The sequence below is a fragment of the Mugil cephalus genome, chromosome 8 (assembly GCF_022458985.1).
Source record: "Mugil cephalus isolate CIBA_MC_2020 chromosome 8, CIBA_Mcephalus_1.1, whole genome shotgun sequence".
NCBI classification, from domain to species: Eukaryota; Metazoa; Chordata; class Actinopteri; order Mugiliformes; family Mugilidae; genus Mugil; species Mugil cephalus.
The window spans coordinates 7,861,138-7,886,735 of NC_061777.1; the positions used below are offsets into that span (position 1 = coordinate 7,861,138).

The 25,598-nt window shown below is 40.1% G+C and overlaps 3 protein-coding genes across 5 annotated transcripts; 1 reads left to right on the forward strand and 2 right to left on the reverse strand.

Annotated features, from left to right (window-relative positions):
• Positions 1-3,979: 3,979 nt before the first annotated feature.
• On the forward strand, positions 3,980-8,845 carry LOC125012475. The gene is made up of 2 exons (XM_047592452.1): positions 3,980-4,004; positions 5,720-8,845. Exon 2 carries the CDS (start codon positions 5,727-5,729, stop codon positions 6,879-6,881), a length of 1,155 nt encoding a protein of 384 aa, XP_047448408.1. The 5' UTR covers positions 3,980-4,004; positions 5,720-5,726; the 3' UTR covers positions 6,882-8,845.
• Positions 8,846-9,019: 174 nt separating this feature from the next.
• On the reverse strand, positions 9,020-23,662 carry rassf2b (Ras association domain family member 2b). Of its 3 annotated transcripts, none has more exons than XR_007113282.1 (12): positions 23,332-23,662; positions 20,213-20,253; positions 18,916-18,989; positions 17,946-18,021; positions 17,312-17,463; positions 15,821-15,936; positions 14,982-15,124; positions 14,717-14,870; positions 13,796-13,917; positions 13,516-13,613; positions 11,723-13,388; positions 9,020-10,204 (listed from the first exon to the last, which is right to left on the reverse strand). XR_007113282.1 is itself a non-coding variant. In XM_047592453.1 (11 exons), exons 3-11 carry the CDS (start codon positions 18,966-18,968, stop codon positions 13,319-13,321), a joined length of 984 nt encoding a protein of 327 aa, XP_047448409.1. In that variant the 5' UTR covers positions 18,969-18,989; positions 20,213-20,253; positions 23,336-23,660; the 3' UTR covers positions 11,721-13,318. The 3 variants fall into 3 exon arrangements, 1 of the variants encoding a protein (XP_047448409.1); XR_007113281.1 differs by having other exon boundaries at positions 23,336-23,660; XM_047592453.1 differs by lacking the exon at positions 9,020-10,204 and having other exon boundaries at positions 11,721-13,388; positions 23,336-23,660.
• Positions 9,642-10,193, reverse strand: LOC125012030 (glycine-rich cell wall structural protein 2-like). The gene has a single exon (XM_047591622.1). It carries the CDS (start codon positions 10,191-10,193, stop codon positions 9,642-9,644), a length of 552 nt encoding a protein of 183 aa, XP_047447578.1.
• Positions 23,663-25,598: the final 1,936 nt, after the last annotated feature.

Sequence of the window (25,598 nt, forward strand, 5' to 3'; positions counted from 1 at the left end):
TGTCATCCACAAAGGAAATTGGTCACAGTAGGTTAGTCACACATAATAAATAAATAAACACAAAGTACAAGTAAAATCTAGTAAAAAATTAAATAAAAAGCCTAACAAAAATATTTACAGACAGTGTATGAACAAATGTACAACAAATAGAGACAGAAGAATATATATATATATTATGCATAGGTAATAGTAAGGTGCAATAACGTGTATAGCATAGAGTTATCTGCTGCAGAAAGGTGACTTGTTGTCAAGTTAGATACAGATCTAATGTTTAAATCATTAAAATGGCATCTTTTGTTCTAAGACGTTGCTAGGGAAGAACAAACTGTCTTTTTAAATGCCTGTTTAAGCTGGTTTATAAGGACGTCAGTGTGACTCAGTAAAACCTGAAGAAGTCGGAGAAGGACATCAAAAGGTCAGGGACTGTAATTTTCTGTGTTTATCGAACTTCAACAATCATTTTACCCAAATCACACATACAAAAAGTCAAACTAATTATTTTTTTCTTCTTTCTTCGGGCCTGTTTTAAAAGTTTGTTGCACGTACTCGTGCCCCACCTGCACTGTCATGCATATATTTTATTCTGATCATTCACGATCCATATTAACCGTGAATGTGCAGCCTATCTGTGCATGCGTGCAGAGAAACAGAGAAATGTTTGTTTACAGCTAGTTATTGTGGCTTCCTGGAATAAGACTGAAGGGCAGCCCCTCTTTAAGGCTGCAGGCTCACACAGGAGTCAGATAAGGTTGTAAGGAAAATGAACACTGTAGCTACTTATTGTACTGTAATCTGCTGATTTAGTTATATATACAATAGGCCCCGAGGTTTATACCTGAACAAAAATCCTATTTGGACTATTTGATGTCTGCTTTCTTGGCTCGTCTCTGCAGGAAGGAGATGAAAGTGGCTGTAACAGTTGTCTGGTGTATTACGTCCCTTCTCTTGGTTCATATTAATCTTTCACCTGCTGCAGGATAATAAAGCCAAATCAAAACAATAACCAATAGATATAATAATCACAAGAACAATGAAATGACTGAATATTAAAATGAAAATGAGCCGTTACTCAGCTATGTGCTGAATTAAGAGGCTGTCACTAGTATTTAAGCTGAAGGCGTCACCGCCTCAAAGACAGCTGTTGACTAGTTAATAACTTTTTATTATAAATAAACTTGGCCTGTGTCAGGGTGGGTTAGTTTTCTCCTCTGGCTCTGGTACAGTCTCTCGTGCTGCAGTGATGATCTGTGTACGGGTTGCTAGTGTTGAGGTTTGTGAATTTTCTGTTGAAAAATCTCTCCAGGAAGAAGCAGGTTGTTTTCTTGTTTTCCTCCGAGGGGTTAAATGAAGCCATCGTTTTTAACGGTAAGCCTACGATATACGCTGCTTTTAAACTTTATTCTTGCCTCCCTCCTCTTTTCCCTGGTAACGTTAGCCTTTCTCTGCCCTCTCTGGACAAGATGGTGAATACTGTAACTGATCTATTGTCAGATCTACGCATTGAAAAACCTCTTGCACCATTTGAGTTTGTTTTCGCTGAGACTGAATGAAGTGTGTGTGTATATATATGTATATTAGTAAATGGATAAGGGATAATACTGAATGCAAAATGATAATAATAATAATGTATATTTATAAGTAGCACTAGGCCGAGTTTAATTTACAACACATATAATAGGTAGGGGGTCCCTGTTTAATCTCTACATCAGTCTGGATCCTGTTTGCTCATTCAGTCAATTACTCCATGTTATCTGGAACCTGTCACTACCGTCCTGGTGTATAATCTGCAGCCTGGTCTGTTTTAGTTGAAATTTGCGTTGTTCCCTATTTATTATTATTTGTTCTTGAACTAAACTGGATTTGAAATGAACTGAATTCAGAACTCAGGAACTTAAAACCTGAAACATTAGAGATTTCCCCCTTAACCCTCTGGTGCATTGTGGGCCGTTTTGAGCAACTTTTTGATTTTGACAGCATCTATCATGTATTTAGTGACAGATTATTATTTAAGAACAACAGATTCAGATAAAAATGTAGCATGACTACTGACAAAAACTAAACCCACAATATATGGATCGGGAAGTATTTATTTTACTGCTGAACCTCCTAATGGCCAGCAGGCTGTTTTCTCATATTCTCATATCTATTAGTGCACCGAGCAAAAGCACTCACCACCACTTCCTCCTTCTCCCAGGCGTAATTAAAATGAAGCACGCTCTGTGCTTCTGCCACAAAGTGGTGACGCCAGTTATCAACTGAGAACTTTTGCTAAGTTCCTGGACTGTATGGTGCCTCTGCATCACGTCAACATGTCTCCTTCTGCAGCTTCTGCGTTACAAATTGGATCGTATTCAGAACAATGAACCTAACAATTATTTATTTAAAGCCACAGGTAAATTTAAATAGACATTAAACCACAGACCTCATAATCTGAACTATAATAGTGAAGTTGTATGATGAAGGAAATCTGTGGTGTATGTCAACAGATAATAAATTATAATGAAAAAGGTCATTTTAAAACTTCTGTCTTTACCTCAAACTTAAAACAAATACTGCATATTGAGTTTTGTCGCTGTATTCAATATTTATTTCTAATATCAGCTCCTAGTGGTGGAATTAGTGTTCCAGTCTTTTACTTCAATCAAAGTAGCAATGCCTCAATAAAATAAACATTAAAACTAAGTGTAATGTGTGAAATTCCATAAATTATCTATATTTATTTACCACTTTAAACTTAGACAACTTAGACTTTAATGATCCATGATGTTTTTAAGTAAATGTAGTGGAAATAATGGTTTATTAGGTACACTAGTGATATTCTAATTCTAATATAACATCCAGCACTGAATCTCGTCTTCTCAAGGGTCACAGTACTCAGAATTGATTTATATAACTAAGAGAACTCTTGTCTCAGCACTGTTTTCATTTCGGAGGCTGTTTGCAGTCCACACTTTTCTCTTATTTTGACAACACCATCAATATGCGCGGCTTAATGACAGAAACACTTAGTCTGCGAAGGTTCTCAGTCATCCAGGTCATTCTAGTTTAACAGCTCCATAAACTACAATTTACTATCATCCAAAAATGATCATACAGTTGAATCAACCACCTTTTTGAACATTTTAACAGCCATGAAGGACGATTAAGATGAGGACTGTCGTATTAGAATACATTACCGTTTTCACTAGTGTGCCTAATGTTTTGGTGAGGGAGAGATTCATTTAATTGATACAAATGATTGATGCATTAATGTGTAAGAGGTTCACACAGAATCGATCCAGAGTTGGATCCATCCACTTACCTACCTACATATCTTTGTGCAAGAACAACATTAAAAACATATTTTATTTATATATGTGCAGTTAAGTTATGGAACAGACTGACGGGGGAACTAAACCGATGTCCAACCATGAACAAGCTAAGCAGTGGTACAAACACATGGTGTTCACCAGGTATAGGGAAGTGGAGGGGGTGGGGTCTGAATATGTCTAAATATACATGTGAGAAAATAAAACAAAGACCGAATAAACAAAGAAAAAACACAGGAAGTAAATGTTAAATGGGAATTGGGTAGGATCAAATAAGCGTAAAGCTTCTTCCTACTCCTTTTCAAACATGTTAGGTACAAAGTGTTCAAATGTTGTTTTCTTTGTTTAGTCTTTCATGTTTGAAATAACACTTTCATTCATTCACCCATCTATCTATAAAGTAACAATGAGCAACCTCACAGTTTTCCGTATCTTTACCCATCCATCCATCCATCCATCCATCCATCCGCCTACGTACCTAGTAACTAACTATGAGTAACCCCAACCCCATAGTTGAACATTAACTAAATTTCCCACATGAAGTCTGCATCACGTTGCAGGATTCTGGGAAACGTGTCACATGTAAGCCCCGCCCCCCTCTCCTCTGTTCCTAGGCAACCCGCACCCCTCGTCATCCGGAGAGTTGTTATGTTATTAAGGCGACACTGACCGGGGAGGTAAACACGCTGCGCTCCGGTGAGACTCTCTTTTTTTTTTATTATTCAGGACAAATCCAAAAACAGGAAACTGAAAACCGCACAGGCTCCACTCAAGGTATGGTACTATTCCTATTTCAATTCAGAGGAATGAAATTCAGAGTGGCGACCCGCCTGTGCGCGCAATAAAACTGGGGATAAATCACCGGGGTTATAAACGCGCTCCTTGCGGTCTGTAAAGTTGCCTCCATCCCCTATGAATGAAGGACAATAGAGGGCAGGCTACACCCAAGCGCTGCCTGCGAATAAACGCTCGTAGTATTATTATAATCATCCACGTGCAGTGTATAACATCAGGGTCTTGTTTTGTTCCCGAGCTGTTGTATTTAATGTTTTTTTTTTTTTTTTTCTTATTGTTATATGAGTTGCACCTCGTATTTATTTCTATTCCTCTCATCAAACCTCTCCTTCTTGTAGGGAGGGATCACTGCCACTCCTTGTTTTTTAGCACACGGTGTATTGACCGACTTGAGAGGGTGAAGATCTATCATTTTAATGGTTAAAAGTTTTTATTTATCGGTTTCGTGGTGAAGTTGGAAAGATAAAACCAGCGATTGTTATCGTAATTGCTGTATTTATCCTTATCTTTAAGGCTTAAGTACTCCATAGTTGATAGCCAGCAAATCCCCATAAATATCCATATCTAGTTCAATCATACAGATTAGAGGCTACGTCAATACTTATTGAGATTACATTGTGAAAAAAAATAATAATAAAAAAGTTGCCTTTAGAAAAAACAAAAAGACTGTTGCCTGGAGAAATGAACCATCATTTCTCTAAATGGTCTGCACCACCAGCTGTGTAAAAAGCAGTTTATTGTGTTACACTACTGAAAACAAAAGTGTCGTAATTTAACAGTCTGCACTAAATCCTCCTTTTTCACTGTTACAATGTTCAGTTTACGGTGAAGCTGTGTCATAAGGGAGGCGATTGAACTGTATGGTCATTATGGAGGATGTAATTTGCGGGTGCTGTTAAACTGAATTGAATTGAAATGGAGATGCTGAAATTAAAGTACAGCTAAAAAGAAAACACACTTGTATCAAGAGCTCTCCCTCTCTCTTGGTTATTTTCAACAAATGCTGAACATCAGGACCTTCGTGAAGATAAGATTTAGTGCAGGACTCTTGTAGTAGATTGTGCAGTCCAGTCCGGTGCAGTAGAGTAGGAAAACAAAGGAGGAAATAAGAAAGTGTAATGACCACTTAGCAATTTCAGCTGTTTCAAATGCCATTCATTATTCAGTACTATTTTTTTTCCGCCAAGAAAATAAATAAAACAGGGATTGTGATGACGTATAGGGAAAATGATCAATTTGGAGCTATGAATATCATGAATAATAATTATATACATATATATAAAAATGTACAGTTTTGTAAAACAAAATAGCGATTTTATTTGTTAAAACTATGTTCTTACACAGACGTAACTCCTGGCTGTCTCTGGGTGGATGGCATTGTTGATTTGCCAGCCACTTAGAGACTTAGAAGGACAGAGTGTCCATGGAGTTAGTAATGTGGCACGAATACAGTGAAAAAGGGTTGAGCCCATGTTCATTAACGATTTTTAGAATTTAATGTTTCTAGAGCAGCTCTTACGAAAATGGAACGATTAAAAACTTTAAGGGTTATACCATTATCTAATTTCTTCCTACCTCTGTGTCCCATCCTTCTCTGTCCACGATGTCCCCTGCAGGTTGAAGATGAAGCTGAGTTCATTGTCGTTCCTGTGTCTGACCCTTCTTCTTTATCATATGCCGCTTTCCCTGGCCAAAGGCAAAGGAGGGGGGTTCGGGAAGGGCTGGCGCTCAAAAGCGACTAACCGAGGCACTAATACAGGCCACAAAAATAATCAGGGCTCTCAGGGTGGAGCCCCTAAACAGTCCGGACAAAACACACAAGCAGGCCATCCCTCACAATCGGGAGGTTACCCAAAGCAGCAGGGCGGAGGCTACTATAAGCACCAGCCAGGTTCTCCGTATGGAGGAGGGTACGGAGGTCAGGGCGGTTACAGAAGTGGACACATCAACCCCAACCCAAACAACAAGATCCTGAGCCCTGGCTACGGCGGAAGCATTGGATACGGGGGCTACGGGGCTGGAGGCGGCTCTCCCTTCTCTCGCGTCGTTCACGCTCAGGGCTACGGTCCCTCTGATAAATCCAGAAATTTCGGGCGCACCGCAGTGGCGGCGGCAGCCGGAGGGGCTGTGGCGGGCATGGCCGTGGGCTACGGGATAGGGAGGTACCCCCGTCCTCATTTCCAGCTCCACAGTCGCCAGGAGGAGCAGCACTACAACCACTACATGCACAGGAAATACGGCCTCCAGTCCACCGACACCAACGATTACAGCAGAGACTACAAATACAGTCAGCCCCCTCAGACCTATGATGACTACATGGACGCCTGCATGAAGAGAAATGACCTCCTGTCCACAGAGAGTCAAAAGACGAAAAACAAGGCGACGGCTGTGACTAAAACCACCACGTCTACCGTTGTCACCTCAGCGTCAGACGTGGGCAGCAACACGACAGAGACCAACGGATCGAACCCTTTGGCCGACGCCCGTTTGACCCCCAGCGCTCGAAAACAACCAAAAGCCCCTCCGGCACCCGGTAGCAGCGCCGAAGACGACGACGACGACGACGACACAGTCAGCATTGTGGAGATCGGCTATCCTTCGCTGATTGAGCAGATGAAAGTCAGAAAATGCTTGGAGCTCTACATGATTAACTCAGAGAAATACTTGAAGAGAGTGATCGGAGGAGCGCCGGGACTCACGATGGGCTTTCAAGGGCTTTTGGTTGTGGTCACCAGTACTGTAATGATGCTACTTAATAGCAACATAATAGCTGCGTAATAGCTGCACTGAGGCCTTCGTGTCATGGATACACCACCAACTTTACACCTTTACACCGCCAATTCACATTGTTTACAAATTACCAATGAGACCAACTCCTCTTTCTATGTATAATGTTATGGGTGTTTCACCATTTCAATTATTACTTATTAAAGAGATAGCAGGGTTCTTTGGTTCTTTTGTCTCACATGTTGGTTGTGCATCTGTGAGGCTGGTACAGGATAGTGGTCATTCATTAATTAATTTTACTTGTTTCATCGGTATACTAGATCTAATAGTAAATAATATCACACGTAAGACTGAGAAATATTACACTGTAAGCATGAATAAGTACTTGTAATGGATCATATCTGCTCGTGTCTTCAAACTCAAGTAAACTTTTACCATATTCAGTCCACTGGAAGCCTCAAACCCACAAAAACAGATAAACTACCAGATAAACTCAAACAGGTGAACAGTGGCAAGCAGCTTTGTCTTTGTTTGCTCCATGTCTTTACTGTCTAGCTCGTTCACTTTCACCCGGTGTTTTGCCTTTCTCTCCGCATGCTGAAGTGCTCTTAAACTACTAATCCACCCAGACGTTATTAATACCTGAACTGGCACCTTATCGTAGCTGAGTGTAATGTGTGCGTTATCTGTTGTATTTACAGTGTCAAGATAAGATTTGTACCAGAACATTTCCTGTTTTCAAAGATGATGATTGTAAAACGCTCCACTTTGTAACTTACGTTGCTAAAAAAAACAGAATTGAAAACTAAAATATTCAGTAAAACATTCACATTCCAGTTATAATAAGACATAAGAGTGTATATCCGTGAAAGCAGTTGTGACAATCTGTGAAGCAAGTTAATAAATGTGTAGTTTAGCACGTATGCTGCCAAAACTCTAGTTGTACAAAAAAAAATCGCATTCATCATTGCTTTTAGACTTTTTATATACTAACAGCTCTTTACAATTTGACTGCGTAACAACCCCCTGATCACAAAGGGTGAAAACATCAAAGCCGTTAATGAGTCACTGTAAGCAGCCTACGCCATCTTGTGTCTGGCTTTTATAATCTGCAACAACTGAACGTTCACACAGGTGGTTTGTGCGTGCCTCCTGAATTCAATCCTCAGGATCCGGGTTTAGCTCAGAACAGAAGACGATCACTCCAGTCGCTACTATTATAAACATTTGGTTCAGGTTGTGGAACGGTTCTAGGTACATGTTTTACAGACGTTGGTTTAAAATGGGAAAAATATCAGCAATCAAACAGTTCAGTGAACCCATCCATCCACCCCAATCTCCTACTTATATGGTGCGTCATAACAACTACAACCACTAGAGGGCCCTGTAGAGGACCTATGTTCTGCTGAATATTGAGGGCTGTCCTGTTTTGTGCCTGTATTCTCAAATAAACTTATAAACATAAGTAACTCACCTTTGTGGATATTTGCTCCGTTACTGTGAGGGCTGCTGACTGAAATCGAGAGCTGTCAGAAGCTTTGCATGTTTGTTAAAGAAAAAAAAATAAAATTAAAGTTAACTTGAGTTTATATCATGTGACACATTATAAAGTTTGCTGCGATGAAAAGGAAACCACAAGACTTGTACTAAATATATCTGCATCTAAGTCTTGAAAGAATTAAAAGCAATTTAATTAACTACCAACAACTAAAATACAAACATTTTCTGTGGGTGTGTTCTCTATGTAGGCCTGAAAGCCTGTTTTTTTTTTGTTTGTTTGCTTTTCATGCCATTAGGCTCCTGATGGGAGTATAATGGTGAGATTGGACATATCTGGGTTCCATGTTGCCTCTTACATCCATAAGACTGGTGCTACTTTTCCAACAAAATTCAATATTACAGCTTTTAGCTTTTATTTAAAACACAGCAGCCCTGCAGTGACGGAGCAGAACCCTCCCGTCTATGAATTTAAATGTATTGTTACTTTTGTTATAAATAAACAATTTTATTATTAACATACTGGTGTTTCTCTCTTCATTGCCACGATCTTGGAGCTGGACCACGGTTCTTGATTTGTAGCCTCATTACTAACCATGAAATACGACTGGAAGCGAGATAGTGACGTTTGGGTTTGTTGCCAATTTTCTTGCACATGTATTTTACAGAATCTAGTAAAATTCGACACAGTTGTTTTTATGTTTTTTTATTATTATTTATACAATATATTCATTTATATATTTATGTAAAAATCTACAAAATTAAAAAAAAAAAAACTAAATACACAAACAATATGCTTAAAATATAGACTTTATAATATACAGAGCAGACAAAATAAGAGTCTAAAGTTAGACGTGGCATTATTTTATTATATTAAGAGTATGGCTGCTCTCAGTGACTTCTTTGAGGTAGGCTCATCACATCTAATCTATTCCTGCTCTACCTTTACTAGAAAACATACTAAATCAGACTCATCCCCATCAGTGGTATCATCACGACAAATATAAAAACACAACGTTAAAAGCAGAAACAGAGGGAGAGTGAGACACAAATGACCCGATGACTCAGACAACTGTCTTCCTCTTGTCTTGTTTCCATGTTCAGCACCGAACCTGTGGACTGACGGATGTGTCCAACTCTGTCTCCTGTCTTCATGGAGTGTCACTGACGAGTTGAAAAAAACAAAAAAAATCATCTAGAAAGTTTCTCTTCAGACATTTTATTTATTTGAGTTCTAACTTGACTTAAAACTGTCAGTTCGTGGGTTATTTTTTGGCTTTTTTTTTTTTTTTTTTTTTTTTTGCTGGTGCAGTGCTACATGACTGCCACCCAGTGGCCCAGGAGCAGAGACATCAGGGAGCCGATGACAACAATGATGCTGTTGTAGATGGGGCCACTGGAGGCTCCGGTGTAAAACTCCATATCTCCAGATCCCTCTGGCTCATAGCCGCCCCTGGCTCCACCGCCACCGATTCCATATCGTGGATATCCTCCATAACCTCCTCCATAACCTCCTCCATATCCTCCGTAGCCTCCGTATCCTCCATATCCTCCATATCCTCCGTATCCTCCGTACCCAGGGCGGCTCAAGGCCGACCCGATCACAGCTCCCCCTATTGCTCCTGCAGCAGCAGCACCGGCCACTTTTCCTGCACTGGGTCCACTGCTCTGGACGGGTGCCGGTCTGTAGGACTGACCCCCACCCCAGCCACGTCTGAAGCCGCCGCCTCCTCCGCCTCCCAGTCCTCTGCCTCCCCCTCGACCGAAGCCACCACCTCCACGGCGGGCCTCAGAGCTGGGCAACAGTGTGGCGAGGAGAAGGAAACTGAGGGCCACTGTGACGGGAACTTTCTGAACGCCCAACATTATTTTTTAATCTGTGAAAATAAAAAAATAAAAAATTATTGGGAGGAGTGGATTTGTTACTGAAGTGCATTTAATGTTCTGCCACTAGAAAGAGTGAACTATTGTGTAAATAAAAGTCAATGTACTTTTTGAGACTAAATAAATTTGCATAGCAACATCAAAATACAATTATAAATATCAGTTACAGGTTGGTGAAATACAATGCGTGGGAAAACTTTGTCCCCAAGATTATGGGCTGAACAGTAAACAAAACACTGGGAAAGGTGGACTTCATATTCTTTGACGTGTAACTCATTGTCTGTGATTGATCGCTCCAGTTTGCGCTAACATATGATCTATGTCAACCTGTCTTTTCACTTATATTCTATTTTTTGCTCTTTGTTTTTTTATTGTTGGAAAAAAGACCTGAAAACAAAAACGAATTACATTGTTTAAAGTATGTTATTATTCAAACTGGTTGATCATTTAATATATAAAACATTAATCACAGAAGTCACTTTAACTGTCATTATTTTCTTGTACACTTGTAGTACATCATACATGCGTAGTTCTTGCTGCCGCTAAGTGCTCACACCCTGATGGGATGTTCTCGGTGCAGCTTTAGTCCTGCTCCGTGGTATTTTTACGTCACTGATAAATAAAGAGCTGTACACATCGTGTCTTGCTAATCCAGCTTTGAGAAACCCATCTTACACAAGCACCACGGCGTAATTTAACGCTGCAGCTGACAAAGGATCAGATAGCTTTCATAACGTCCTCTACTTAGGTCTGTGGTATTGGAAGTGTAAGGATCATTATATATATACACTGAACATAGCTTTTGCAAAAGCTATGTTCATGCTACACATGTGTGATATATTACAATCAAATCTCTAACATCTGCTTTTCCATCTTTTAACCCTACTTTATGCTCTTTTATACACCAATTTCTCTATTTTTCATTATTCTTCTACATCTATTTAACAGCTTTTGGTCATTTCTGGGGTTGGGGAATTATCCTACTATCATAGATTTAACAGGACATGAAGAACTTAATTTAGCTCCATCTTGACTAACGGCAAAATAAAACCACTGATGTTACGCTGCTGTTCTGCATCAGTAAAAATATACGTCTTCTCAGTATTTGATTCAGTAAACAACCTGAATGACCACCAGTGATTACATGACATAATTTGCTCTGCTGTTGAACTCTAGACTCTAATCTGTGTCCTCCTGCAGGACAACTCGGGCTATAATTACACTGGGTCACTCGGTCTGACTTTAATCCAGTGACTCAGATTACAGACACAGCAGCCCAGACTCACAGAGAAGATGAAAGAGTTATTTATTTTAATTTATGCTTTCTAGAAACGGGACCTAAATTGCATAAATACGACTACACATGTGGGATATTCACAAAAAGACGTCACTTCGCTTTAAATCACTAACTAGAAAAATCTCCACACTTTCTTGAATTAAAGTCTAAGAAGTTAATTAAAGTCTAATTGTATTTAAAGTTAACCTGCCTTAAAAAGAGAAAACGATCTCACCTGTTGCGTGGCTGCTTGTGAATGAATGTAGAGATGATGTTCGTCCTCTGAAAGGAAAAGTCAGACAGCGCGTGTTTGCAGTTCAGAGTCTTGAGACGGTCTGAAGGAAAATATGTTGCAGGTCCAGACACTTGTCCTCCCGGCAATCTGAATCAGGTAGAGTGGATCACTCCGTCCCACTAATGCTCCTTGGCTGAGCGTAAGCTTCTGACATCACACATAAATACCTGCGAGGGGACATTCGTCTTTCTAATTTTGTCCATGTTATTTAACGCAGCACTGACGCGAATCTGCTGGAACGTTGATGAGTTCTCTCCTGAAAAATCTGACCCAAGTGTGGTCACATTTTAAGATTTAAACATCATTTATGTAACACTGAGCAGAAGAAAAACGACAGAGATTTACAGGTTTGTATGTACATCTTTTCCCATGACAAGTTTTTTTTTTTATTATTAAATAACAATCATCGTAAGAAAAAAAAAACAAACAAACTACATTTTCCAAGTAGTGGCATGAGTTCGTAACACTTTTAAGACAAAAAATTATTTTTGTAAAAGACACGATACAAAAGCAGGCAAGTCTTAAGATTCACTAAAAATAAAACATGCACGCTCTCGAAGTCACGCGAACACTGTGCGGCGACATCTTCAACAACACAGTCAGAAATATCGAGTCGACTTTTTGCAAAAGTGCTGCACACGCGGAGGCAAACTGTTCTGCCCCGAAGGGCTCATTCATACGTTTTAAAACATTCGCCACAAAAAGATCATCAGCGTTAATTCACAGTCTCGTGGGATTTCACTTTAGTCATGTGCTTCGTTTTTTGTTATTCTCTGATGGATGTGAAAGAAAAATAATCTGGCAAATATGAAATGATACGATGAGCGATGGGAAACTTTGTGGTGTGTTCACCTTTAATAATCCCAACAGTGAACTTATCTGCTGTAGTAAAATGAAGACGGCTAATTAATCAGTAATTAATACACTCAATAGCATCAGCTATTTTGAGAACATGAGCTTGTCTTCTGTTCAGTTTTGCATCCATCAAACTCTTTTATTTATTTATTTTTTTGTGTAATGTTAAACTCCCCAGAATTTGCTTTGATTTTACTCACAGCATTATTTTCTGAATAATTGATGATATCGTTTGCGGGTTTTCTAACAGGCACTTTACTTAAAACCATACCACCCAACGTTTGTGCTTTAAATGGATTCTGAATATATTATCTGGAGGGAAGACAGGACATTTTCATTTCAGGCTCATTCTGCAAAAAGGTTAAAATCAGTACGATATATGGTTTATGTCGTAATGTGGTAACAAAAAAAAAAAACAGAAAGAAAAGCAGACAAGGATTAAAAGTTTGGGGCGAGGTCGCCGGAGTCGACACGGCCACGCTTTAACATGACAAAGTTTTTTTTTGTCAGTAGGTCGGCTGATTAGATTTGGTGAAGGACGGAATTCAGAGGAGTAGGATAATTGCTGAAAGTCCTACGTTATATTCTGATCAGAGGACTCTTGGTCACGGCTCGGAGGTTGAAATGTCCCTGGAATGATTTTGACAGTTTGTTGTGTTGGGAATCCTCACCATGAGCTGATCACATACACGTCGGCCCCTCTGGAAGACAACTGAGCTGTTTCTCAATTACACACCGCAGGTAATTATACCTACAAGTACGTAGAAAGAGAAGGATCGGATGTCAGTCAGTCAGCACAGACAGATTAAATACATTTTATTCACACACATACGAGTGGATGAACATGCTGGAGTTACACCGTGAGGTAGTTCACGTACCTTCTCTTGAGTTTCTGCACCTCTCTGTCCTCTTCTTCCTTCAGCTTCGTGATGAAACTCTGCAGGACAGGCATCTCAAACTTTATGTACTGCGCCACCTGGTGGAAGCAGAGTAGATTTTAACCTATGGTCAATTTAGAGTCACCAGCTTGTCTTTGGAGGTTTTTATGGATATAGGGTCACACACACACACACAAAAGCAGCAAAATGTAGGGACTCGTAACAGGAAGTCATCAATGTGTTTGTCTGTGTCAAGGTTAAAAGTTATGTGGTGAGTTACATCATATGTGACTTCTTCGCCCAGGTCTTCTTCCATGAGGAAAACTTTGCAGACCTGCTCACATGGACCCTGCATTATTCTCAGCACCATAGGAAAGTCGGTCCGCTTCAGTTTCACGCGCTCTGGAAAACCAACACAAAGGACAAAAATGATGATGATTTTGCACGATGGATGGATGGATGACGACCTCCTCAACCTGTCACTGAAAGAGCTTCTCTGTCTGACTATGGTGTCGTGAGGAAGGTGGACATTGTTCATGATGGACTGGAGTTTGTTCCTTTCCTCCTGTGTTACTATCCGTTACTACCCCACCATGTGCCGTCTGTTTGCTCTACAGCACAGCAGTCAAACATGTGGACCATCACAGGGTCCAGTCTGGTCCATGGTGCGATGAATTTGCAGACGTTAATCCAATAAAAGTAGCTGCTATTCCCAGATCTCACACAGTTTTAGTGAGACACAACACTGAGACCTACAATTAAACACAAATTGCACTTCTTTTTCTTAAATGTCCGTTTGTTCATAAAATGTTCTGCAATGGTACAGTTTATTTAATGTTAATACTTTCATAAGGAACTTCTTTGCACTAAAACAAAGGTAAACATTTGGAGTTATTGTTATTTATAGGTTAATACGCTATAGTTTTCGTGGTACGGCCCCTTCAGATCAAATTTTCTAGCAGATTCTTGTTTACAAACTAGACCTGACGTAACATTTCCAGTTCTCCAATTCAATAAGGTCAACAAAATAATATTTATACTGTAAAGTGATAAAAAGTCATTAACTTAAAAAAAAAAGAAATGTGTGTATTTTATTATTTTGCAGCAGCTGATAAGATTTTTAGTTCCTGTATTTTGGCTGAATGGATGTTTTCACAATCCGGTACAACAGGAAATTACCCAAGAAACAACTTGCACTCACCTCCACTTGTATGGACGAGGTAAAGCGCAAAATCGTCCGGGCTGTTTTCAATTTTAAACTTGTTGAGGAGAACTCGTAGCACCTGAGGTGTGGTCATGCAGCTGTTGATCCGAACATTGGTGACCGAACCGTAAGCGGGCGTGAAAACTGCCGTCTGAAAAAACAAATATTAAAACACTGACTGAGTCTAACGTAACTTTACGTTTAAGTTAGTTTTACTCATGTAATGCATTTGTTGATATTTATTTTTGATAACTACAGTTACCTTGTGGTTGTAGAAGTGTCCGTTGATGGAGAATCGATGGCGTCTGATCTTCCTCTGGTCGCTCGGGGACCTTCGCTGGCCTCGTCTTAAAACTCCAGCATCACTCTTCGTCCTGAGGAGCTGAGCGGAGCTCTCGCTGTCGTCTGTTAAATCAACAACCAGGACTCTGGGTCAGTGCCAGTTAGTTCTCTGTTTTTATCACAAAAAAAATATGAAGTAAAATGTTCTAAATTTAACTTTAACTTTGTATCATTCCAGCCTTTTTGCACAACTATTTAGGACAAACCCAAAGTGAATTGAACGCTGCTCATAAACAGTTTGGAGCTTGGTCTTGGTCTCTTTTGAAAGACAAGACTCTGAAGTTTCTGTCACAAAAGTCAAAATCACGTCAAGTTGTTAGGTTTGCCTGAATTTTTTTGTTTTGTAAAAAAAAGTGATGGTTGTGTTGGTTAAATCTTACAACGTTTTTTAACAATGAAATCTGGGTACAGAGCTCTGATTGGTTCAAAAAGCTACTACTGTCCCAAATACCACCCAGTGGAATATTAAAGGGTTCAAACAAAACTTCACAATACGGATAATTCTTGACAGCACACCACAAAATAAAAACAGGGGAAACGATAGATATTTTAACACTGAATTTAATCACAACAAGATCCTGGTGATCCAAATGACTCCAATGACCCTTCAATGTCTTGCTTCCGAGAATTTTATAATGATTATATGCTTACGCAAAACAGCTAATTAGATTTTTTAAAACTCAATGCAATCTCATCGCAAAGAGGTTGCTAAACATAGTAGATCAGGTTTTAATGTTTCTACTGTTATTAGCCTCTGACCTTCTGCTTGTTCTTCCATCACACCGTTGTCCTCTGGTTGATACTCAGGTGGCGTCACCTCCACTGTGGGTGGACTGTGCTCGGTCGTCTGTTGAGCGTCTGTGCTGTTGGGGGATCTTTAAAAGGAAAACAAGAGAGGGTATATTTAACAGAAGTGTCTAAACATGAAAATGATATGAGGCACGATAACTAACACCATCACGTCATTAACAGTTTAAGAGCAAAGACTCAAAGGAAACAACTTCACCAAACGCTGACGGAGGTGAGATTTCCTGCTGAGTAGCAGAAGTGTGTCAGCCATTAACTTTATGTCTCACCCATGTTGGTTAGTTTCAGTTGATGGAGTTGTGTTATAAAACTTCATCATCACGAGTTGAAAAAGTATTTTAAAAAAGTTTTCAGCCACTGTGCCATATCCTTAAGGATTTACAAGCTATATTTGAGTGAATTATTTGGCTTCTTCTTTGGCGTCATTTTGTCTATTTTCTGCAACGAAGCATGAGCCTCATGCATCAAGATAATTATAGCCAGTTATAGTTATAGGCAGTTTATACTTCTGCGTTAAGTTGAGACAGAGCGTAGCCATGAAGCTGATGTGTACCTCCCCAGAAATGTAACTAAACAAGAGCTGTGATTGGTCCACTCCTGCTCCTGCTCCTGCTTCTCCATCTCAAATTGATTGTTTTAGATCGATAAAGAATCGGTAAGGTTATTGACTGAGGAGGTTTGGACGTACAGACATTTATACGACTCAGTCGCCATTGTTAAAAGTGAAGCAGGAAGTAGACACAAAAATTAACCCGACTGTCAAAAAAGACACAGCGCCGACTAGTGTTTGAGTGGAGTTGTTACAGAGCGAGACAGATTGACGAGGAGTTTAAGTAGCTGCGTTTCCATTACTCCTAGAAATGTGCGAAACCTAAACCTTTTATGTACGTCATGGGATGGTTTTTCAGAGGTATCATTATAAAAGTGTATCGCAAAAGTGACGGTGACCGGTCACTGGGGTCACCAGAGATGATGCGGGGGGTCATGTGACCAGGTCATTTAAAGTCCATCTTCCTTAAAGTGAAGTCTCACGTGACAAGAATTATAAGAGAATTATAATAAGACAATTATGGGAGACTAGACTTTACTTGAGTTACAGCTCATTCGCAAATCACCTTTCAATGTACTTTATCGAAATTTCATAAATATCACTTTTATTTTGCAAAAAACTGTAATAAAAATGCAGCTACAGTCTGTGAAGTGATGATCTATGTCCTGCAGTACACTTTAGTCACAGGTGGAAGCAAAAATATTTGCCATATATGGTCAGTCAACTGGTGTTTTATAAGGATTTAACAGAATCTAAATCTGCAACAATAATGTAACGTTGGCATAATTAATGGCTCTTTTCTTATCAGGAAAACTAGACAAAAATCTATATCTACCCTAAATGACCTTCAGTGTTTCATCCCTTTAGGTCACTGAGGTGTAACTGGATCCTACCCTTGACTGTCCAGATTACATCCTGAGTGCCAGGACGTGGAGGAGGGGGGCGGCCGGACTCGTTCGTGGTCATCCTGCATCTGAAGCCTGATGGGTCGTCGCAGGCCCCAAAAGATATTCAGCAAGCCCTCAACGATCAGCTCCCCCTCTTCCTGTTGGGAGACATGAGCTATGATCAATACACACACACATATATATATATATATATATATAACGGGCTAAAATGGACAGTTGCGCCAGTGTAATGGGGTGGGGTCGGGGTGGGTATATTAAATTGCAAAAGATGGTGAGGAAAAGTGAGAAACGGGTTGTAGTTTGTGGAGCAAACAGCCAGGTTCTTCCCGCATGCTATAAGACTGTTCAGCTCATTATAATATTTCCATCCTCCTTCATCCTATATTTATCTCTTTTATACAACGTTTTTTTAATTTGTATCCGTATGCTTGTGTATACTATTTTATTCTGTTTAGTATTCATGCTGTGCTCTGAGCCACTGCACTGAAATTCTGATGGAAATTTAAATGACAAATAAAGTCTACGATGACAGGGATGAAGCCTGGAGACATTCAGGATCTTCTGTTGAAGATAAACGTTAAATTAAAAGACAGACAGACAGACATCTGGAGTTACTTACTTCTCTGTGTCGTAGCTGCAGATTCTGCCCCTCATAATAGAGGTTGTATGTTTTAAGATGCGAGAGGACTGTTGACCTGAAGACAGAGAATGTGAATCATGAGCACGCAATGACACTAACAACAAGCCAAGTACACAAATTACTGCTGGTTGTTTTAGGGTTAGGTTGAAGTGTTTGTGATGGATGTCTTATGTTCTCTGTTGTATTTGTTTTCCTGGTCCTTGTATTCACACACAACACTTAGAATGTGCGGTACAAGTTTTCAAGCTTCTAGGAGTCATTCACCACAACATATTCCAGCTGAGAGCTACAATCATCTATATTGTGAAAGCAGATTCACCATAAAAGAAAGAAAGAAAAAAATAAATCCTTTGCATCCACTGAATTAGCATGTAGCGATATGCAAAACATTACATTAGCTTGATTTCCAGTGGGACTTATTTTTGTATTTTAAACTGGACAAACTTCAACATGTGTGAAAAAACATTTGGTGTAACAACCAGATGTGTGTGATTTGGTTGGCAATTTACTGAGAAGTTTTGGTTTGAGTGAGATTTAAATAAAAAAAAAAAAGACCTGGTGGCTATAATGAACAACAAGGGATCACAAGTAGTTGGGCATGTTTGAGTTAAATATAATATTTATGCTCTTATTTATTATTTTAAGCATAAACATGTGATCCTTAGTTATAATTTAGTAAAGTACTTAAACTTAAATCTAGTTATAAATCAGTGAGTCAGTTAATGTCTTTAAGCCAAAATCTTGCCCAACAGCAAAGTTAATAATTACTTCACAAGAATTTGTGAAACCACCAATGTGTTGTTTTCCATGATTCAGACATATTTCAACATTTCAAGATTTTTAGCACAAGGTGAAAGGTTATATTGTGTTTTTTTGGCTGTATATATATATATATACAAAGGCGTAGACGTCTATGTGGTGTGTGGTCATGCAGGAATTGAAACCTTACTTGCTGATGAACTTGTTCTCTCCAATCTGAACTCCGTCCTGCGAATCATCCATTCTCAGTAAGCATGAGAGGAGCTGAGAGACAAAGAAGCAACACAGAAGTTTTAATGTTCCTCCATCCGAGTCTCGGTCTCATGACTCCTCATGACCACACGAATGCGAGGAGGACAGAGCTGCAGAGGAGGCGAGTGGTTGCAGGAAGAGGAGGAGCAGCAGCAGTCGGTAAACAATAACGGCAGATCATATCTACTTTCCTGTCAACGATTTCCTTCCAGATGCTGATGAGTTAAAGCACCTCCGCGCACTCTCAAAACATTACTGTGTGTGTTTGCGCGAAGCAGCTGTCTGCGACCTCATCTTCGTTTTTTACTACTTTAAATCCTTCTTTCTCTTTCCTTCGCGAACGCACATGGCACATTTGCACTGCAGCTGTTTTTACGTTGGCGCTCTGCCATCACCGTGTGGCGCTTCCCTTCCATCTGATCTGATCTCAATGCGTTTGTGTGTTTGTGAATCTGGCAACACAGCAGCGCCCGGAAGAAGAAGACAGACAGGTGCAGGACACATGCCCCCCCCCCCCCCGCTGCTCCACATTACTTCAGCAGCTTAAACATTTACCTCCGACCATGCGCCAACAGAACACATCATACACCTTCATCTGTCATTTACAGTCATATCCTCCCTTATATTCCTTGACACACACACACACATTGATATAGATGTTTTTGCAAGTTTAATTTAATTTGCGGAGCATATTTGAACACTGGCTATGTAATTTTGACCTCAAAGAAGATGAAAAGTGTATGGATCACAATGTTGGTTGATGTGTCCACCACTGTGGGCCAAACAAAAATCTCCCTTCAGGTCAGTGCGCATATAGTTTTGTACAAACATTTAAGGTCAGGACTCCTGAGGAGAGGAGAGTCGACTCTGCTATCATGAGGCTTAAATGTTAAAGGTTAAATGCAGATCCAAAATCTAATGCTAATGAGCTACGAGTTGGTCAGTACGGTCCACAGGATGCCTGTGTACATTAGCTCTGCCACTGTGAGAGCAACGTTAGCATGATCATGGCCATGTACATGCTCACACAGATGCTACCATGACAGTAGCGTTTTTACTAAGCGTACAAGAAATAATGCCACCGCATTGAATTAAAAATATTATGCTGACTCTTGAGAGTAGTGCAAACATTAATATGGTTGAAAGCCCACATAAACAGGAGGTATGTTGTTAGTACAAAGAGAGACAAATGTGTCGAGAAACTTTATAGATACTAAGTTTATAAGGGATCTTACCGTAATGACGTCTTGCAGAGACACCAGAGAGAGGGAGGTGCCTGTGTGGACAGAAAGTGTGAGGTTAGGCAGGCAGAGACTGGAGTAAGTATCGCCAGGTTTTGACTTTATGACTCAGGTGTCGGTTTAAAACGGCCCACGAGGGTCTTTTCTCCTCAATCTGACAGCGAAGAAACTGGGGGGGGAGTGGGGCGTTTAAAGGAAGTGCTCCCCTTCCGTTAAATCACTTCCTCCTTCACTCAGTGAGTCGCACAGGAAACTGACACTAGCCCTCAACGCGGCCCAAAACTTCCTCAATTCAAGCAGCACGAATGATTCGTCACCGAAACCCTCTGCACATGAGCAAGGATAATAAAAAAAAAAAAGACATAAACCACCTTGGTTGCCAAAACAGTTTCATGTCAACAAATGGTGACAGCGCTGTTAAATAACCCGACGCTGTCAATCTCTGAAATAATTGTGTTCGTTTATCGTGGATGAATTAAATATTAAACACCAATCAGCCAGCCTCATGCCAAGCTCTATCAATATTTCAGCGCCCATATTAGCCCTGTCAAGCGTTCAAAAGCTCACCAGTGACCTAGACAATGGAGATCATTAGTCTTTAATATCAGCGTTGTGGACAGAGACTCGTTAACAATCGATGCCGGGTGGCCTCAGTCAGACATGTGGCCGTCTGTCGCACCAAAAACAATAACGCAACTCTCAAAAGATCAACCTGAACTTTAAGTTCGACTAAACTGTCATCCACTAATGGTGTCACCTCAGACTGGGAGGATGTAGATGAAAACAGACATTTGACCATAAAACTCTGTTTTGTTTTTTTGTTTTTTCCTTCCACTGGAGATCTGAAGAGTTTTCATTGTTTTGATGTTGTGAGATGAAGCTCGATGCTGTCTAAGGTTTGTTTTACACATACATCTACATAACCATCAGTGCTAACATTACTGCAGCGTCAGTAGGATATCAGAATTATTTTTTGCTGATTTTATTAAGAAAACAATCTTCCCTTACATAATAACAAGAAAGTAAAAATACTCATTACATCAAACACATCATTTATATCAGCAACTATCTCATGAGCAGATTAAAAATAAAACCTTGGATTATTATTTGTGATTGAAGATAATCCTTTTGCAGGCCCACTGGGATTAAACATCTTCCTAAAAATACCCATTGTGTCTATGTTTCAACTGAATAAAGCAGGTTGTTCAAGTCCCCATTGTTTTTTTTTTGAGAAATATAGTGAGGACATAACCTCAGCATCGTCAATGGCTGCTACAGTCCTGCCATGAAATTAACAGTGAATACTTGTTTGACCATTAAATTACGGATCTTTTGTCTATTATATTCAGTCTCTGTATTTTCTCACATACCAAAACACTAAAAATCTTTTCTCTGTTGTCACCAGAGGACAATGTTGCTGTGGAAAATGTCTCAAAAAGCGATTAGGCTACAGTACTGGAAAAAACCAGCTCCATTTAACTTTAGCCAGACTGACCCATGGCTGACCTGGTCCTGCATCAGATCACAGACGTCTCCTCTGTAGTGGACACCAGTCCAAATGTAAAACCCATTGACTGCATGAAATCCCCCGTGTCTCATTACAACGTCAGCCAGTGCTCAGACTCCATCTATCCTCCTTTTCCCCCTGCATATTTACGCCACTATCAGGCTTAATCTGGTTACTTGTTTTGTAAACTTGTAAGTTAATTTACGGCCGTCTGATTTTCGTGATAAGGAAATACTTCCCTCTCTGCTGTCTGCTTTCGCGTTCAGCTTTGTTGTGGATTTTTACGTCTCCTCTGCATTGCCTTGTGGAAAAACTAGAAGCTCTCCAACAGGCTATTAAAACCACCACTTCCTGACCCCCCCCTGCCCCCCTTCCCTCCCATCTCTCCGTCTCTTTCATTGACACACATGCACGCTTGTTTTCGGCCCTATTGCCACATATCTGTCAGTGTCTTTGGCCCGAAGTTGTCGATGAATAGCTCCAAGCCTCCTCCTGTCTTCTCTGATGAAACCCACCACCTCCACAATACTCCTCCTCCTCCTCCTCCTCCTTCACTATTGTCGCTATTGTCATAGCAACACAAAAAAAAACATCTGAGCTCCAGCAACTAGCCCATAACACCGAGCCAAAAATAGTGTATGCATGTTTGTCTCTCCTCCTGCTCCTTGTTAGGCTTACTGAGGTTGTCAAAGAAAAATAAATAAATAAAATAAACGCAGCGAGGCTCGACTCGAATCCAGTTTCCATATCGTCCACATAAGGCTGAAACTATTTTTACACCTCAGCTTGACTGCAAGAGCGGAACAACTATTTGATGAAAGGTTTATCTGCAACTATTTTGGTAAATGAAGGCCAATTATCACCTAAGATGGAACAAAACCCAAACTATAGTCTTCAGTTATGTTGTGCAAGGGGGTTTAGATCAATACATAGGACATATTAGCAACAAGCAACATTTTTTAACCTTTTATGGATCAAAAAAAATGCCAATGGGGGAAAAGCAGGTGCACATACTTAAGATTAATCCCAGTGCATACTTTGCAATTAATCCTAAATGGGTATTTTGTGTCACATCTTCCTCTCTGAATCAGTTTAACCAAAAACACATGAAGATTGTGACCTTCACTGATGCAGGATTTATTGCAGGCCTGAACTATGTGGCCAAACATTCACTTTTTCTTTTTTTTCTCTTTTTTTTTTGCCTCAGTCTAGCCAACCTTATGAGTGCTGAGAGGAATCTTAACTGCTTGTTATGTAACCTGTTTTACCACACTCTCTTCTAGAGAATAAATACGATAAAATACTTATAATTATCATACAATAATACTATCTACCGCTAAAACTGAGCTTGGTGCATCATATTAAAGTGTCTATATTAACTGCATATGAACTAAAAAAAACACCACAAGAATATTGGAGGCATTTAGTCTGTGTCGCCTGTGTTTTTTTGTTTTTTTTTATAAAAATAATTATAAAATAGCGTGGCTGCTTTACATTTTAACGTTGTCAGAGCGTTTGTTTTAAGTCTAATTTTAGTACAAACAACCACGCTATCAAACTACACCCAGCCCAGCGTCTACCCACAGACATCAACATCATGATCCACCTACTCCGCACCGCACCGACGCTCTGGCTGATTCTTCCCGACTTCTGGAGCTTCTCTCCGGGCTCAGCTGCCGTCAAACCTCCGCCTCCCTCTTTCCGTTGGGCGGTCAACGGTCCGTTAACGGTTAACTCCTCGGTCACAACTCGCTCGTTCTCCTGCCGTTGGGGGAAAACAATCACTGGGGCGCGTGCAGCGGCGCCTTAGGAGAAGAAGAACGAGAAGGAGGAGAGCGCGAGGGTATCCATCTGTTTGTGATGGGTCATGCGCAGAAGAGCCGTTGCTTGATAGTGGATCGGAAGAGTCGATTCCCAACTAGTGAGAGCCAATTCCCCGCGTTTTTTTTTCTTTTTCTTTTACCTGGAGTTTAGGCTTCTGCGTCAAGTTGATGCAGACACGACGACGTTAACGCAAAAACCTACGCTATGAAGAACCTAGCGCTGTAGCTGACGTGCACCTCCCCAGAAATGTAACGACGCTACGATTGGTTCACTTGGTAGAAGCGTGTTTTTGCTCTAGAATTTGTGGCTGCTTCTGAATTTCCGAATTGATTTGTTTTAGATCAATAAAGAATCTGTAAGTTTAACTGTTTGGAGATACAGGCATGTGGCTGAAATTTGGCAGAAATTTCTGTGAAAGTTTCACATAACCATCTTTCATAACACTCATGGGTGGAAGGCTTCTGCGTCAATTTGATACTGTAACCATGGTAACAGCCCAGACCACAGACCATGCAGTGTTTTAGGAAAATTCTTAGACTTCTCCTAAGAACATTGCACAAAAAAACTTAACACATAAATCATATGTATATTAAATCAGTGTTGCATAAGTGTGTTTGTCGAATTTATTTTAAAGCCCTGCACTTCAGACTTAAGTGTACATACTCGATACTAAATAAAGAGACATTCGGGTGCCGAAAGACCAGACTCTTCTTTTGGGAGCAGTAGCAAAAGAGACGACTGTTCTTTAGGCTCTTCTTTGAGCCTACTCTTCTTTGGGAGCCGTGTCAAAAGAGCCGTCTCTCAGAAAAGGTCCGAACTTCCCATCACTACCATCTGTTCTGTTGTACCGGAGCTCGCGGCGCTGGGCCAATCAGACAGCGACCCTGACGCGCCTTTGTCCGCGAGGCGTGCGGAGATGAATGAAAACACGACAACAATGGGAGAGTCGAACAATCGGTTAATAATGAGCCGCCTCTGCCGGTCAAAGGGAAGCCATATTTAGGGGCCAGACGTGCTTCATGCTAATAAAACTACACCGTCAAAACTCCCTAGTTGAACTTGAAAAAACACGTCACTTAGTGTTTGAAATGTGGCTCAGAGAAGCTAATAAAAGAACAAAAACACTACATAGTGCTTTGTGTGTTGACCCACTCTTTTTGACAGTAACTTGTCATGCAAGACCCTGAAAATAACTTTTAGTGCGAACAGCCAGACACTGTTTAACATTTACATAATAAAATACCTACTGTAACTGCCACTTATAAGTTAGCTCACATCCTTCGTTATTATTCATGATATTCATGAATGTCATTATGGTCAATCTCCATCACTTCAAGCTTTAATTAACATTGTTTGGACACGTCAGTGATCAGTAAATATATTTTGTACCGTTTATATATTTTACCCATATATAGGTTTCTTACTCTATTTTTATATGTAACTTTTATTTTTGCAGTGTCTTGCCCCTGCCGCTCTAATACTTCACAAGAATTAATATAATATAGAAGTAAGACGTAACTGCGCTCCAGCAGGATGATTAAAAGGTGATTTTCACAGATTTTGACATTTCATTGTGTCTCGGCGTCAGCAGATATGACCGCAGATATGATGCGGCGCTGTAGCTATGAGGAAAGAAGAAGAAGAAAAAAAAAAACAGAACATTTCTTGTGACGGCTCATTTGTCCTACATGCCTGGCAAATGACTCCCGTTCACTCTGTGGATAGTGTGTCCAGGATCAGATTACTGCAAACTAGATTTTGACCTCAAGATTTGGTGGAAAAGCAGGACCCATCTGAAGGCCCCGTCTGTATTAGCTGACACATTAGTAGTTCATACTCTCGCAATAAGATTAAATCACTACAAGTCATTTGCCAAACATGGAACCAGACCCTATGCAGTATTTGCCCAAATTGTCACAATGCATGAAATTATCAAACTGAAGCTTTACAGTAGTTTTTAACATTGGGGTCGATGGCGACAGGGACAAAATAAGGTGGAGATATTCATCTACAAATACTGATTTAGTTTCCTGTGGTTACATGTAATCA

Excerpts from the sequence above, each read along its gene's own strand:
- LOC125012475 (XM_047592452.1), top strand. The coding sequence starts at position 5,727 with ATGAAGCTGAGTTCATTGTCGTTCCTGTGTCTGACCCTTCTTCTTTAT.
- LOC125012030 (XM_047591622.1), bottom strand. The coding sequence starts at position 10,193 with ATGTTGGGCGTTCAGAAAGTTCCCGTCACAGTGGCCCTCAGTTTCCTT.
- rassf2b (XM_047592453.1), bottom strand. The coding sequence starts at position 18,968 with ATGGATGATTCGCAGGACGGAGTTCAGATTGGAGAGAACAAGTTCATC. Across the intron at positions 13,918-14,716 it reads CCTCGTCCATACAAGTGGAG|AGCGCGTGAAACTGAAGCGG; the intron begins GTGAGTGCAAGT and ends TTGGTTTTCCAG. Across the intron at positions 13,389-13,515 it reads GTGCAGAAACTCAAGAGAAG|GTATAATTACCTGCGGTGTG; the intron begins GTACGTGAACTA and ends ACGTACTTGTAG.